This window comes from Nicotiana sylvestris, chromosome 5 (genome assembly GCF_000393655.2).
Source record: "Nicotiana sylvestris chromosome 5, ASM39365v2, whole genome shotgun sequence".
NCBI classification, from domain to species: Eukaryota; Viridiplantae; Streptophyta; class Magnoliopsida; order Solanales; family Solanaceae; genus Nicotiana; species Nicotiana sylvestris.
Window position 1 is genome coordinate 94,128,391 of NC_091061.1, and position 13,404 is coordinate 94,141,794.

At 38.4% G+C, this 13,404-nt stretch overlaps 1 protein-coding gene across 6 annotated transcripts in view; it reads right to left on the reverse strand.

Annotated features, from left to right (window-relative positions):
- Window positions 1–13,404, reverse strand: part of LOC104239900 (MADS-box protein AGL42-like) — a 55,497-nt gene that overhangs the window by 10,280 nt on the left and 31,813 nt on the right. For 3 of the 6 annotated variants that reach the window (XM_070174535.1, XM_070174534.1, XM_070174537.1), the window contains one exon: window positions 9,496–9,586. In XM_070174535.1, coding sequence (XP_070030636.1) covers window positions 9,496–9,586 — 91 coding nt within the window. The remainder of the gene's footprint in view (window positions 1–9,495; window positions 9,587–13,404) is intronic. The other 3 variants (XM_070174536.1, XM_070174539.1, XM_070174538.1) reach the window with 1 other exon arrangement.

Below are 13,404 nucleotides of genomic sequence, written 5' to 3' on the forward strand. Positions count from 1 at the left end.
GATGAAGAATTGGCATGGGATTGGGAAGCTCAAGAAAAAACTTCATATGATTTTCTTCCATAGTTTGGTGATGAAGAAGAACCAGAGACCGTGGAACCTGTGCAGGATATAACACCACCTCCTTCTCCAACCAATGTTGCATCTCCCTCTTCTTAAGAAAGTTCAAATGAACAGCCGCGACAAGGAGTATTCAAGAGCTCTATGAGGACACAGAAGAAGTTACTAATTTTGATTTTTTATGTTGTCTCTTTGCTGACAGTGAACTAATGAACTTTGATGAAGCTGTTACAAACAAAAAGTGGAGACAAGCCATGAATGAAGAGATTGAGTCAATAGAGAAGAACAACACTTTGAAGTTAACAACTCTTCCTAAGGGTCATCGAGCAATTGGAATGAAATGGGTATACACGACAAAGAAGAATGCTGATGGAGATGTGGAGAGATACAAGGCACGACTTGTGGCTAAAGGCTACAAGCAAAGGCAAGGCATTGACTATGAAGAAGTCTATGCACTTATTGCCCGCATGGAGATGATTCGTTGGTGATCTCTTTAGCGGTGTAAATGAAGTGGAAGATCTATCAACTAGATGTCAAGTCAGCCTTCTTGAATGGCTATCTTGAAGAAGAATTCTATGTTGAACAACCATTGGGTTTCGTGGTCAAAAACATGAAGATAAAGTGTTGAAGTTGAACAAAGCTTTATATGGATTGAAGCAAGCCCCGCGAGCATGGAATAGTTGCATCGACAAGTATTTTCAAGACAATGTGTTTACTCTTTGTCTCCATAAATATGCTCTTTACCTTAAAGTTCATAATAATGAAGATATCTTGCTTGTTTGTCTTTATGTTGATGATATTATTTTCATGGGTAATAACCCAAGTTTGTGTGAAGCTTTTAGGAAAGATATGTCTCGTGAGTTCGAGATGACGAACGTAGGGCTCATGTCATACTACTTGGGCCTAGAAGTGAAGCAGATGGAGGATGGAATTTTTATCTCTCAGAAAAGCTATACAAAAGATATATTGAAGAAGTTCAACATGCTAGATTGCAACCCCATGAACACGCTGATGGAGAGTGGGACAAAAATGTCCAAGTTTGATGAAGGAGAAAAAATGGACCCCATATTTTTCAAAAGTCTTGTGGGAAGTTTGAGGTACTTGACTTGTACCAGACCAGATATACTCTTTGCAGTTGGAGTAGTAAGCCGCTTCATCGAAGCTCTTACCTCCACTCATTTGAAAGTCACTAGAAGAATTCTTCGTTACCTAAAAGGTACGATTGACTTTGGGTTATTTTATTCTTCTTTTAATGATTTCAACCTTGTGGGATATTGTGATAGTGATTATGCGGGAGATATTGATTATAGAAAAAGTACAACTGGTTTTGTATTTTTCTTGGGTGATTCTGTTATTTCTTGGAGTTCAAAGAAACAGTCCATAGTTACTCTCTCGACTTGTGAAGCGGAATATATAGCAGCAACATCATGTACCTGTCATGCTATTTGTCTAAGAAGATTATTGAAGGAGCTCAATTTGCCATAAATTGAGGCTACAGAGATTTGTATTGATAATAAATCTGCACAGGCACTTACCAAGAATCTGGTGTATCACGATCGAAGCAAGCATATAGATACAAGGTATCATTTCATCAGAGAGTGCATTGCCAAGAAGGAAGTCGAGCTCAAATATGTGAAGTCTGATGATCAAGTTGCAGACATTTTTACAAAGCCTCTCAAGTTTGAAGATTTTCAGAGATTGAGAACAAGACTTGGACTGAAGAAGAAAAATCAAAATTAAGGGAGAGAGTTGTGGGGTCCATACCTCACCTACTATATTGAATAAAAGAAAAATAAAGAGGAGTGATTGACGGGGAGAAAAATAAAACTGTGGGCGCCAGTGGTTTGCAATTGCAAATTGCAATGAACCAATTTATCTGATTGGTTTCTTGGGCAGCAATGATGGCTATAAATAGCAGCCTCATTCTCTCAATTCAGACACACCAAATCGAGAGAAGCAACAAAGAGTTAGAGAGAGTAATCCACAGATTATAGTCTGTAAGATAAATAGTGAGTGTGAATAATATTGTAGTGAGGTGTTTAAAATAAAGAGTGTTACTTCTTTCGAAGTTGTAGTAGTCTCTTGACACTACCAAGTTGTAATATTATAGTGGTATTATATTGCTCCGCTCGGGTATTGTAATTTACCCCGTTAAAATATTTGGTGTCGTTGTTACTCTTTTGTGTCATTGTTATTTACCGTAAATATTATTCCTAGGCGGGATATATATTATTTTTTATCCCAACAATAAGGACACCTTGCGCAAAGAATAAGAGAGGCCTTAATTGCCTTAGCCCTCTTAATTATTTTCCAGGAGCCCAAATAATCAAACCTTCTGTTTGTGCATGAACATGTTCATTTCATGTTGTTTGGCTATTTTATTTAGGCCCCTAGAATTCCAGAAACCAAAGCTATCCATAAGGAGGGAGGGGATCGATCCCCCATCCATCCCTTCTGTGCTTCCTCAACTGTTTATTCCTTCCTGGTTACAATAAGTCATGCCCTTTCCTGCTTCCTTTGCACTTATCCCATTGTCCCCTCCTGCTAAAGCTGCATATGTATTTGACCTGTTGAGGATGTACTATCATGTTGTCTCTACCAGTGGTCTGACCTTGTTGAGTATGTACATTCATATTGTCTCCTGCTATGGTCAAGGTCTAAGTATCCTTAGGTTTTTCCTGTTGTGCATCACCTTGTTTTGGCCTTGATGTGCCCTTGCCACTTGCCGCTCCTCCATTCTTATTGGCTGGTTCACCGGTTCCTTCCCCTCTCTTTTCCTCATTTCATCATCAGTTTTATGTGTCGTCTCTTCTCTTACCTGCTTCCTGCACTCCTTCAATTCATGCCCAAAGCTCCCAAACTTAGAGCAAAATACTGGCTTCCATTCATATGAGACTTGTTGTTCAATGATCTTTCTTCACCCATACTCAAACAGGATTTTATTAGGATATTCCTGCTGTAGTGATACTTATATTAGCACTCTAGCATATTGCAGCCTCTCTTTCTCAGTCGTAGCTCTATCGGCTTTTAATGGTTTCCTTATCATTTCTGCTATTTTTGTTAATAATGTTTGTCCCGATACTTAATATCCAATCCAATTAATTGAACCCACATAAGTCTTTCATCAGTCACCTGTTTGTTGAACTCGATGTCTGGTCTCCATGGTTTCACCACAATTGGCTTCTTATCAAAAATCTTAATGCCTTCTTCTACATATTTTGTTCTGTTCTCAATCGTGTGGAATCTCACCATGAAAACTCTTCGATTGAAAAAAGGGCAGTCCGTTGCACTAAGCTCCTGCTATGTGCGGGGTCCGGGGAAGGGTCGGACCACAAGGGTCTATCATACGCACTCTTACCCAGTATTTCTGTAAGAGTCTATTTCCAGAATCCTCCCATATACTTTTGAAGTAACCTTCCATAACCGATTATGGGGGGTTTGACCCCATGCCATAACATATTACGGCTGATTTCCAATAGTCAATTTCATCATTAATGCCATCCATTGTAATTTGATGTTGTTTCCCGTATTCTGCTCCATTGCTAAGTTAAAACCCTATTTGATGGGGGTTTTGCCCTACCACCTCGGTCCATGACCCCTTCAGACCTGAGTTCTCCTTAGGGTTACAATTACCCATTGTTTTGTTCCCTTACGTCTGCTTCTTCGACCATGTCGGCCCCAGATTTCCTCCCTTTACCGCTGCTTCCAGACGTATTAGCTGCCTCAGATGGGTTTGATTCCATCACCGGCCGTTGGCTAAGATCCAACGGGAAAATCCCTTGCATTACATTAATATTCCTAAATTTATTCACATCACTTGAATTTGGTCCTTGCTTCTGCCCAATTTCGATGTTACTACTATTGAATTTGACAAAATGTTTGTCCCACATCGGTGGGAAAACAAAAGTTGGGGGGAAATTTCCCCTATAAAAGAAGGCTTAATGTTTAGGTTTTAAACACACCTCTCATTTGTCTTCTCATCTGTTTAAGGCATTTTTATCTTCTCTCTTTAGTATTATTTCACTTGTATTTTTGGAGTGGAATAAAATATTGGTTGTGTCCGAGGAGTAAGCTAAATTAGCCGAACCTCGTAAATTATGGTGTTCCCTTTATTGTTGCTTTATTGTCTTATTTATTATTTGGTGGTTGTCATAATTTTTGGTATAGTAGTTGTGACTTATTCACACTATATACATTTGGCTTCCGCAACAATTGGTATCAGAGCCAAGGTACTGTCTAAGTATGCTCTGTGGTTGCAGCATAGTCTGATCTTCCACATCAGAAAAGATTTATCTTGGTAACTGAGTCAAGGTTCTGTCTGAGTATGCTCTGTGGTTGCAGCTTAGTCTGATCTTCTACATCAGAAAGGAAATAATCTTGATTTGTGTCGTCAGCTATTAAATAATATTTGTGTCAAATATGGGAGACAATAAACAAGAAGAATCTACATCAAGTGTCAACAATACGTCATCATTGGCATCTTCGCTTATGACAAGAATTGTGTCAAATGCGAAATTTGCGGTAGAAATATTTGACGGGTCCGGACATTTTGGGATGTGGCAAGGCGAGGTTCTAGATGTCCTTTTTCAACAAGGGCTAGATCTGGCCATTGAAGAAAAGAAACCAGATGTTATTGGAGAAGAAGATTGGAGAATTATCAACCGTGTTGCTTGCGGTACCATTCGATCCTACCTTGCTAGAGAGCAGAAATATTCATACACAAAGGAAACTTCTGCAAGTAAATTATGGAAAGCACTGGAGGATAAATTTTTGAAGAAAAACAGTCAAAATAAATTGTACATGAAGAAGAGACTGTTTCACTTCACCTATGTTCCTGGTACCACGATGAATGAACATATCACCAGTTTCAATAAGTTGGTCACAGATTTGCAAAATATGGATACAACTTATGATGATGGTGACTTGGCCTTGATGTTGTTGGCGTCACTTCCTGATGAGTACGAGCACCTTGAAACTACTCTACTCCATGGAAATGACGAAGTTTCTCTCAGAGAAGTTTGTTCAGCTTTGTACAGCTATGAACAAAGAAAGCGAGAAAAACAGAAGGGCGGAGAAGGAGAAGCACTATTTGTGAGGGGTCGTCCTCAAAATCAAACGAGGACAAAGAAGGGAAGATCCAAGTCAAGATCCAGACCCAGCAAAGATGAATGTGCCTTTTGTCGAGAAAAAGGGCACTGGAAGAAAGACTGTCCGAAGTTGAAGAATAAGGCCAAATATAATAATGGAAAGGCCATTATGGATTCAAATGTAGCTGATTGTGATGATTCAGACTTCTCATTAGTTACAACAGAGTCATCAACATCATCAGACATATGGTTGATGGACTCGGCTTGTAGCTATCATATGTGTCCCAACAGGGACTGGTTCGTGGATTTTCAAGAAGGAGAATATGGAATTATTCACACAGCGGATAACAGCCTTCTTACCTCATATGGGATTGGTTCAATACGATTAAGGAACCACGATGGAATGATCAGAACATTAACAGATGTTCGATATGTACCAGATTTGAAGAAGAATATCATCTCTGTGGGAGCCCTTGAATCAAAAGGGTTCAAAATCATTGCAGAAAATGGAGTGATGAGAGTATGCTCCGGTGCACTAGTGGTAATGAAGGCTAATAGGAAGAATAATAATATGTACCGCTATCATGTCAGTACAGTTATTGGGACAGCGACAGTGACATCCAGTGACAACAAAGAGGCAGAAGCAACCAAGCTATGGCACATGCGCTTGGGACATGCTGGAGGAAAATCCTTGAAAACTCTATCAGATCAAGGATTGTTAAAAGGAGTAAAGGCTTGCAACTTGGAGTTTTGTGAGCATTGTGTTAAAGGGAAACAGACAAGGGTTAAATTTGGTACAGCGATCCATAATACTAAAGGCATTTTGGATTATGTACACTCTGATGTTTGGGGTCCTTCCAAAACACCTTCATTGGGTGGGAAGCACTATTTTGTAACCTTTGTTGATGATTTTTCCCGAAGAGTATGGGTGTATACAATGAAGAGCAAAGATGAAGTGTTGGGAATTTTTCTCAAATGGAAGACGATGGTGGAGAATCAAACAGGCAAGAGGATCAAGTGTATTCGCACAGACAATAGAGGTGAATACAAAAATGATCATTTCAATAAGGTCTGTGAAAATGATGGCATCGTCCGACACTTCACTGTTAGACATACACCACAACAGAATGGAGTGGCAGAACGAATGAACCGGACCTTGCTGGAGAAGGTACGGTGTATGTTGTCCAATGCTGGCTTGGGCAAAGAATTTTGGGCTGAGGCAGTTACATATGCATGCCACCTCATTAATCGCTTACCATCTGCTGCTATTGATGGCAAGACACCATTTGAAAAATGGTATGGAAAGCCTGCTGTAGATTATGACTCTTTGCACGTGTTTGGCTCAACTGCATATTATCATGTGACAGAGTCAAAATTGGATCCAAGGGCAAAGAAGGCTATTTTTATGGGAATTACTTCTGGAGTCAAAGGATATCGCTTATGGTGTCCTATGACAAAGAAAGTAATATTCAGCAGGGATGTTACCTTTGATGAATCTGCTATGGTAAATAAGGTAACAGAAGATACCAAACAAAATGAAGGTGCTTCTAAGCAGGTGGAGTTTGAGGGAAAATTTATTTTTCCTACACAAGAAGCAGAGGAGGAAACAAATGAAGATTATCCTCTAGAAGGAGAGCCAGTAGAGGAGATTCCAACTCAGGAACCTCAACAACAACTTGAATCAATAGCAACCAGCAGGCCAAAAATAACAATAACGAAACCTGTTCGTCTCATAAAGACGGTTGCTTGTGCAACCTCAATTGTAGCTGATGATGTTCCTACTACTTATAAAGACGTTGTCCAAAGTTCAGAAGAAGATAAGTAGAGGATTGCCATGAATGATGAAATACAGTCCCTTCATCATAATCATACATGGAGATTGGCCAATTTCCCGAAGGGAAAGAAAGCAATTGGGTGCAAATGGGTATTTGCAAAGAAAGAAGGATTTCTTAACCAATTAGATGTTCGCTACAAAGCAAGATTGGTGGCCAAAGGATATGCTCAAAAGGAGGGAATTGATTACAATGAAGTGTTTTCTCCAGTTGTAAAACATTCCTCCATTAGAATTATGTTGGCTTTAGTAGCACAATTGGATTTGGAACTAGTTCAGATGGATGTAAAAACTGCGTTTTTACATGGAAACTTGGAGGAGGAAATCTACATGACTCAGCCAGAAGGATTCAAAGTTGCTGGAAAAGAAAATATGGTGTGCAAACTTGAAAAATCGTTGTACGGATTGAAACAATCTTCTAGACAATGGTACAAGCGATTTGATGAGTTTATGTTGCGGCAAGGGTACAAGAGAAGCAAATACGATCATTGTGTGTATTTGCACAAGCTTAAAGATGGTTCCTTTGTATATCTTCTCCTATATGTTGATGATATGTTGATAGCTTCCAAGAATTTGGAAGAAATTGATAAGTTGAAGATTCAACTGAAGAAGGAGTTCGAGATGAAGGATTTGGGTGAGGCAAAGAAAATTCTTGGCATGGAGATAATTAGAGATAGACGTTCAAAGAAACTCTGTTTATCTCAAAAGGAATATTTGAAGAGAGTACTTCAACGTTTTGGCATAGATGACAAGACTAAGCCAGTTAGTACTCCACTTGCTTCCCATTTTAAGCTAAGTACTACTATGTCGCCAATGGATGAAGTTGAACGAAAGTATATGTCAAAGGTACCATACGCAAATGCTGTTGGTAGCTTGATGTATGCAATGGTTTGCACAAGGCCTGACATTTCACAAGCTGTTGGAGTTATTAGCAGATATATGCACAATCCAGGGAAGGAGCATTGGCAAGCTGTGAAGTGGATTCTACGGTATATTCATAATACTGTAGATGTCGGGTTAGTTTTTGAGCAGGAAGACAATCAGTCTGTAGTTGGATATTGTGACTCAGATTTTGCGGGTGATCTGGACAAACGAAGATCAACTACTGGTTATGTGTTTACTTTTGCAAAGGCACCAGTTAGTTGGAAGTCTACTTTGCAGTCAACAGTTGCTTTGTCTACAACAGAGGCAGAGTATATGGCTATTACAGAGGCTGTGAAGGAGGCAATTTGGCTTCAAGGATTGCTAAAGGAGCTTGGTGTTGAACAAAAAGGTATCACAATTTTTTGTGATAGTCAAAGTGCTATTCAATTAGCGAAGAACCAAGTTTATCATGCAAGGACGAAGCACATTGATGTTCGGTATCATTTTGTACGAGAAATCATAGAAGAAGGTGGAGTCACAGTGAAGAAAATTCATACTACGGAGAATCCTGCTGATATGCTGACAAAGGTGGTGACTGCGATCAAGTTTCAACATTGTTTGGATTTGATCAACATTGTTGAACACTGAAGATTGAAGATGAAGACACAACCAAAATTTGTTATTGAGAGAAAATTGAAGATGTGGAATTTTGCCAAGGTGGAGATTTGTTGAATTTGACAAAATGTTTGTCCCACATCGGTGGGAAAACAAAAGTTGGGGGAAAATTTCCCCTATAAAAGAAGGCTTAATGTTTAGGTTTTAAACACACCTCTCATTTGCCTTCTCATCTGTTTAAGGCATTTGTATCTTCTCTCTTTAGTATTATTTCACTTGTATTTTTGGAGTGGAATAAAATATTGGTTGTGTCCGAGGAGTAAGCAAAATTAGCCGAACCTCGTAAATTCTGGTGTTCCCTTTATTGTTGCTTTATTGTCTTATTTATTATTTGGTGGTTGTCATAATTTTTGGTATAGTAGTTGTGACTTATTCACACTATATACATTTGGCTTCCGCAACAACTACTTACTTTACTGCTCCCTCCACCTCCGAACTTCGCCTTCCTAGTCATGTTCTACTGAAGCTGAGAGGATGGTTCTCTAGAGAGAGAAACGTTACTTGTTACAATGTATTGTTTAAGTGCTAGTTCTAAACTCCCAAAGGCAAAAATCGTAAATGTATTTCCATTTTGAATAATGACTTAAACACAAAACAATAGAAGTCCACAATCAAACATCCTCATTAATACTTTTGAAAATGAAGTGATGAGCATGATTGACTAGAGTAGGAGGAGAAGGAGAACAAGATGAAAGTGAAAGAGGATTCATGGGTGAGGGAGTTGGATTATGAGTATTGGAAGAAGTTGACATTGCTAGGTTAGGCTCTGCTACAGTGTATTACTGAAGTGCTAGTTAGCGCTAGTTCTAAACTGACAAAGCGAAAGATCGTACAATATATAATTTCATTTTGAACAATGACTTAAACACAAGACAATGGACGTCCATAATCAAACATCCTCATTCACACTTTTGAAATGGTATAGCAAGTACCCTGGAAGCAATTAATCATGTTAACCAGATTATTCATAAGAAATCTGACCTCCATGTGGTGCTCCATTTCAATGCTGTTATTGCTTATTAGCGGTTCTTTTGTATTTTCACGATATCTTTCAATGGTCTTCTGCATGCTGCTGAATTATTCCAAGAAGTTGAAGTAAATATTAAGACTTTATAGAGGTAAACACATTGCAAACAATGAAAGATATATTGAACTAGGTACCATGTTTAATTGCATCAGAAGATAAATGAACAAATTGTTGAAATCGAAATAACAGACGTCACCAAAATCTAAATGATAAAAAATATACAAAAAGAGGCACAATACTGTGATATGGTTTGATCAATTGGCTTATGTATGAGAAAAATACTACTTTAAACAAAAATTATCAAGAGAATAATCTCCAACTAAGCAAAATTATTTTAATAACTACATTGTGGACGCTATTCTATTGTTGGATTTTCAATTTATAGAAGTGCAAACCATTTCCTCCAAAAAAATAATTTGTCAAATATGGTAGTATTTTCCTTTTAGGAAAAGTGAAACTCAATTATGATACTCTTTTTCTTTCCTTCGAGAGAAAAGGTAAAATCGAATATGATAAGAAAATAATGACAAACCTAACAAAAATCTCCGTGGCTATATCCTTTACAATTAAACCTCTCTTAGATTCTTCTGTTGAGTTTTCGACGTGTGAGTTTGTATTTCTCCCTTGGATTGAATCTTGTAGATGAATGCTAATTTAATTGCTTTCAAGTTCCTTTACTTGTCATTAGCTGGTTGCATCAACCATTTGAACGATTATCCTTTCGTTTCTTCTCAATCTTGGGTTAAGGTTTGACCAGAACATCATGTTGGACTTTAAGCCATTGGGATTTAAAGTAGAAGAAGTGTGAATTGGAAATTGAGGGAAATAAAATGGAGGGAAAATGAAAAATTTGAAGAAGTGAACTTTTGTCTTGCACTTTGTCCCTCATTGGTGAGGGACAACCACATTTGTGTGCTTATATATAGAATCACTTCTTAAAGCTCTTAAAAGGAGTTGAAGAGAATGAACCCTCGCGCCGTCGTCGTCGTCGCTCGCTCGGCTCGACTTTGAATTTGGAAAATGATCGATAAGATTATTTTTTGGACAAGTCACTGCTGAAAATACGCCAGAATCTTGCTGAAGATTCAGAGAGCCTATCTGACCGCGGTTCTGCTGCGGTCGCGGTGGAACCGCGGCAGGCAGATTCAGAGAGCCCGGCAGAACCGTGGCAGACAACGTATTCTTCTGAAAAGGCACTTTTTCCAGACACCTCTTCTGATAATTGCCTATAAATTCTGAGGCAAGGCTCCATTTTCTACATACGAAAAATACTCCAGAACTTCTTTCTTTCTGAATACACTGCATCCTAATTCGCAGTTTCTCTCTCTCAAATTCGTAAGTGTGATTTTGCTCCGTTCTTTGAGTTCGTTGGGATCCTGCAGTTTGTATTGCCACTGTTGCAGGAAGGTTTATTCCGTTTTATTCTGGGACGATTTAATTCATTACCTTGACAACGTGTGAGGGGGTTAAAATACCTTAAGGACACACAAGAAAATTGTGGACTCGGAATATTTCTAATTCTTTATTGTGTTCTAGATTTCTTTATTCTTCTAACAGTTTTGTTTTCTGATTTTTGTTTTAACACAGTAACGCTCACAAGCTTAAGGAATTTTAAATTACTAACGTTTCTGTGTTGATTATTAAACTGTTTTCTATATACTTTGTTGGAGACTAAAGCCTTGTTGCTTTCTACTCCTATAATTGTTTCTGTCCGGTTTAAAGTACATAAAAACTTTGCCAGAATAATAAACGTACGGATTTGAAGTATATAAAAACTTCACCATTGTTACGTGTTGTATGTTTGGTTTGGTATTCAGTTTGAAGATATCAAAATTTCACTGATTTAACAAGTTCTGTATTGTTTTCAACTTTATAGAAATATGACGAATGAAACCAAACTAATGGAAGTGTTGCGGGAACGGGTGCTACTGTTACGAGTGTTGCTGCCTCGTCAAGCCGTTCTACTCCTGTTCATGCTATGGAACCGGCAGAAAAACCCGGAAAGTTTTCCGGTATTGACTTCAAACGCTAGCAAATGAAGATGCTCTTCTATCTTACTACGTTGAGTTTGCAACATTTCATCAAGGAGGATCCTCCGGTCATGGCTGAAAATACTCCGGATGATGAACGACTTGTTGTAACTGAAGCATGGAAACATTCTGATTTCTTGTGCAAAAACTACATATTGAGTTGTTTGGAAGATGGCTTGTACAATGTCTATAGTGTCATGGAAACTTCAAAAGCGTTATGGAATGCGCTTGAGAAGAAGTACAAGACTGAGGATGCCGGAGTTAAGAAGTTCGTGGCTGCAAGGTTTTTGGATTTCAAGATGATTGACACTAGGTCAGTCATAACTCAAGTCCAAGAATTACAAGTCATTGTGCATGACCTCCTTGCTGAAGGTATGACCCGAATCAATAATTTTATTAATAAGATTTATCTTATTATTAATTATGAATTTGTTATTGAAGGTATGGTCATAAATGAGGCCTTTCAAGTCGCTGCTTTCATTGAAAAGTTACCTCCGTTGTGGAAGGATTTTAAGAACTATCTTAAACACAAGCGGAAGGAGATGACACTAGAAGACTTGATTGTTCGTCTGAGGATAGAAGAAGACAACAAAAATGCTGAAAAGAAGTCACGTGGAAACTCGACAATAATGGGGGCAAACGTTGTTGAGGAGGCGCCACAAAATAAGAAGAGGAAGAAGGCTTCTGGACCAAAGAATTATCCAAGCAAGAAAAAGTTCAAGGGTAATTGCCACAACTGTGGAAAATCTGGGCATAAGGCCGTGGATTGTCGTGCGCCAAAGAATGTTAAGAAGAAAAAGAATCAAACTAACATGGTTAAAGATGAAATGGAGGACTTATGTGCCATGTTGTCTGAATGCAACTTGGTAGGAAATCCAAAAGAATGGTGGATAGATTCTGGAGCCACCCGCCATGTTTGTGCTAACAAGGAGTTATTTTCTTCTTATGCCCCCGCAGGACCCGACGAGACAATCTTCATGGGAAATTCATCTACGGCCAAAATTGAAGGAGTTGGCAAGAGATGACGTCGGGAAAAATAGTGACTCTAAACCAAGTCCTCCATGTTCCAGAAATTCGCAAGAATCTTGTGTCTACCTCACTTCTTGTCAAGAATGGATTCAAATGTATTTTTGTTTCTAATAGTGTTGTACTTAGTAAGAACGATGTATATGTAGGAAAAGGTTACCTAAATGAGGGCCTTTTTAAGCTAAATGTAATAGCAGTTCCTATCAATAAAGTGAATGTTTCTTCTTACTTACTTGAGTCAAACACTTTATGGCATTCGCGTTTAGGTCACGTAAACTTCAAAACATTGCGGAAGATGATAAATCTAGAAGTATTGCCAAAATTTGATTGCATTAATTCCAAATGTCAAATATGTGTGGAATCAAAGTATGCTAAGCATCCTTATAAGTCCGTTGAAAGGAATTCAAGTCCTTTAGACTTAATTCACACAGATATTTGCGACATGAAGTCAACACCATCTCGCGGTGGGAAAAAGTATTTTATTACTTTTATTGACGATAGCACGAGATACTGCTATGTTTATTTACTTAATAGTAAAGATGAGGCAATTGATGCTTTCAAGCAATACAAGAGTGAAGTTGAAACGCAACTAAACAAAAAGATCAAAATGATAAGAAGTGATAGGGGTGGCGAATATGAATCTCCTTTTGAAGAAATTTGTTTGGAAAATGGCATTATTCACCAAACAACTGCCCCTTACTCTCCACAATCTAATGGAATTGCGGAGAGGAAGAATCGAACATTGAAGGAGATGATGAATGCATTACTAATAAGTTCTGGCTTACCACAAAACTTGTGGGGGGAAGC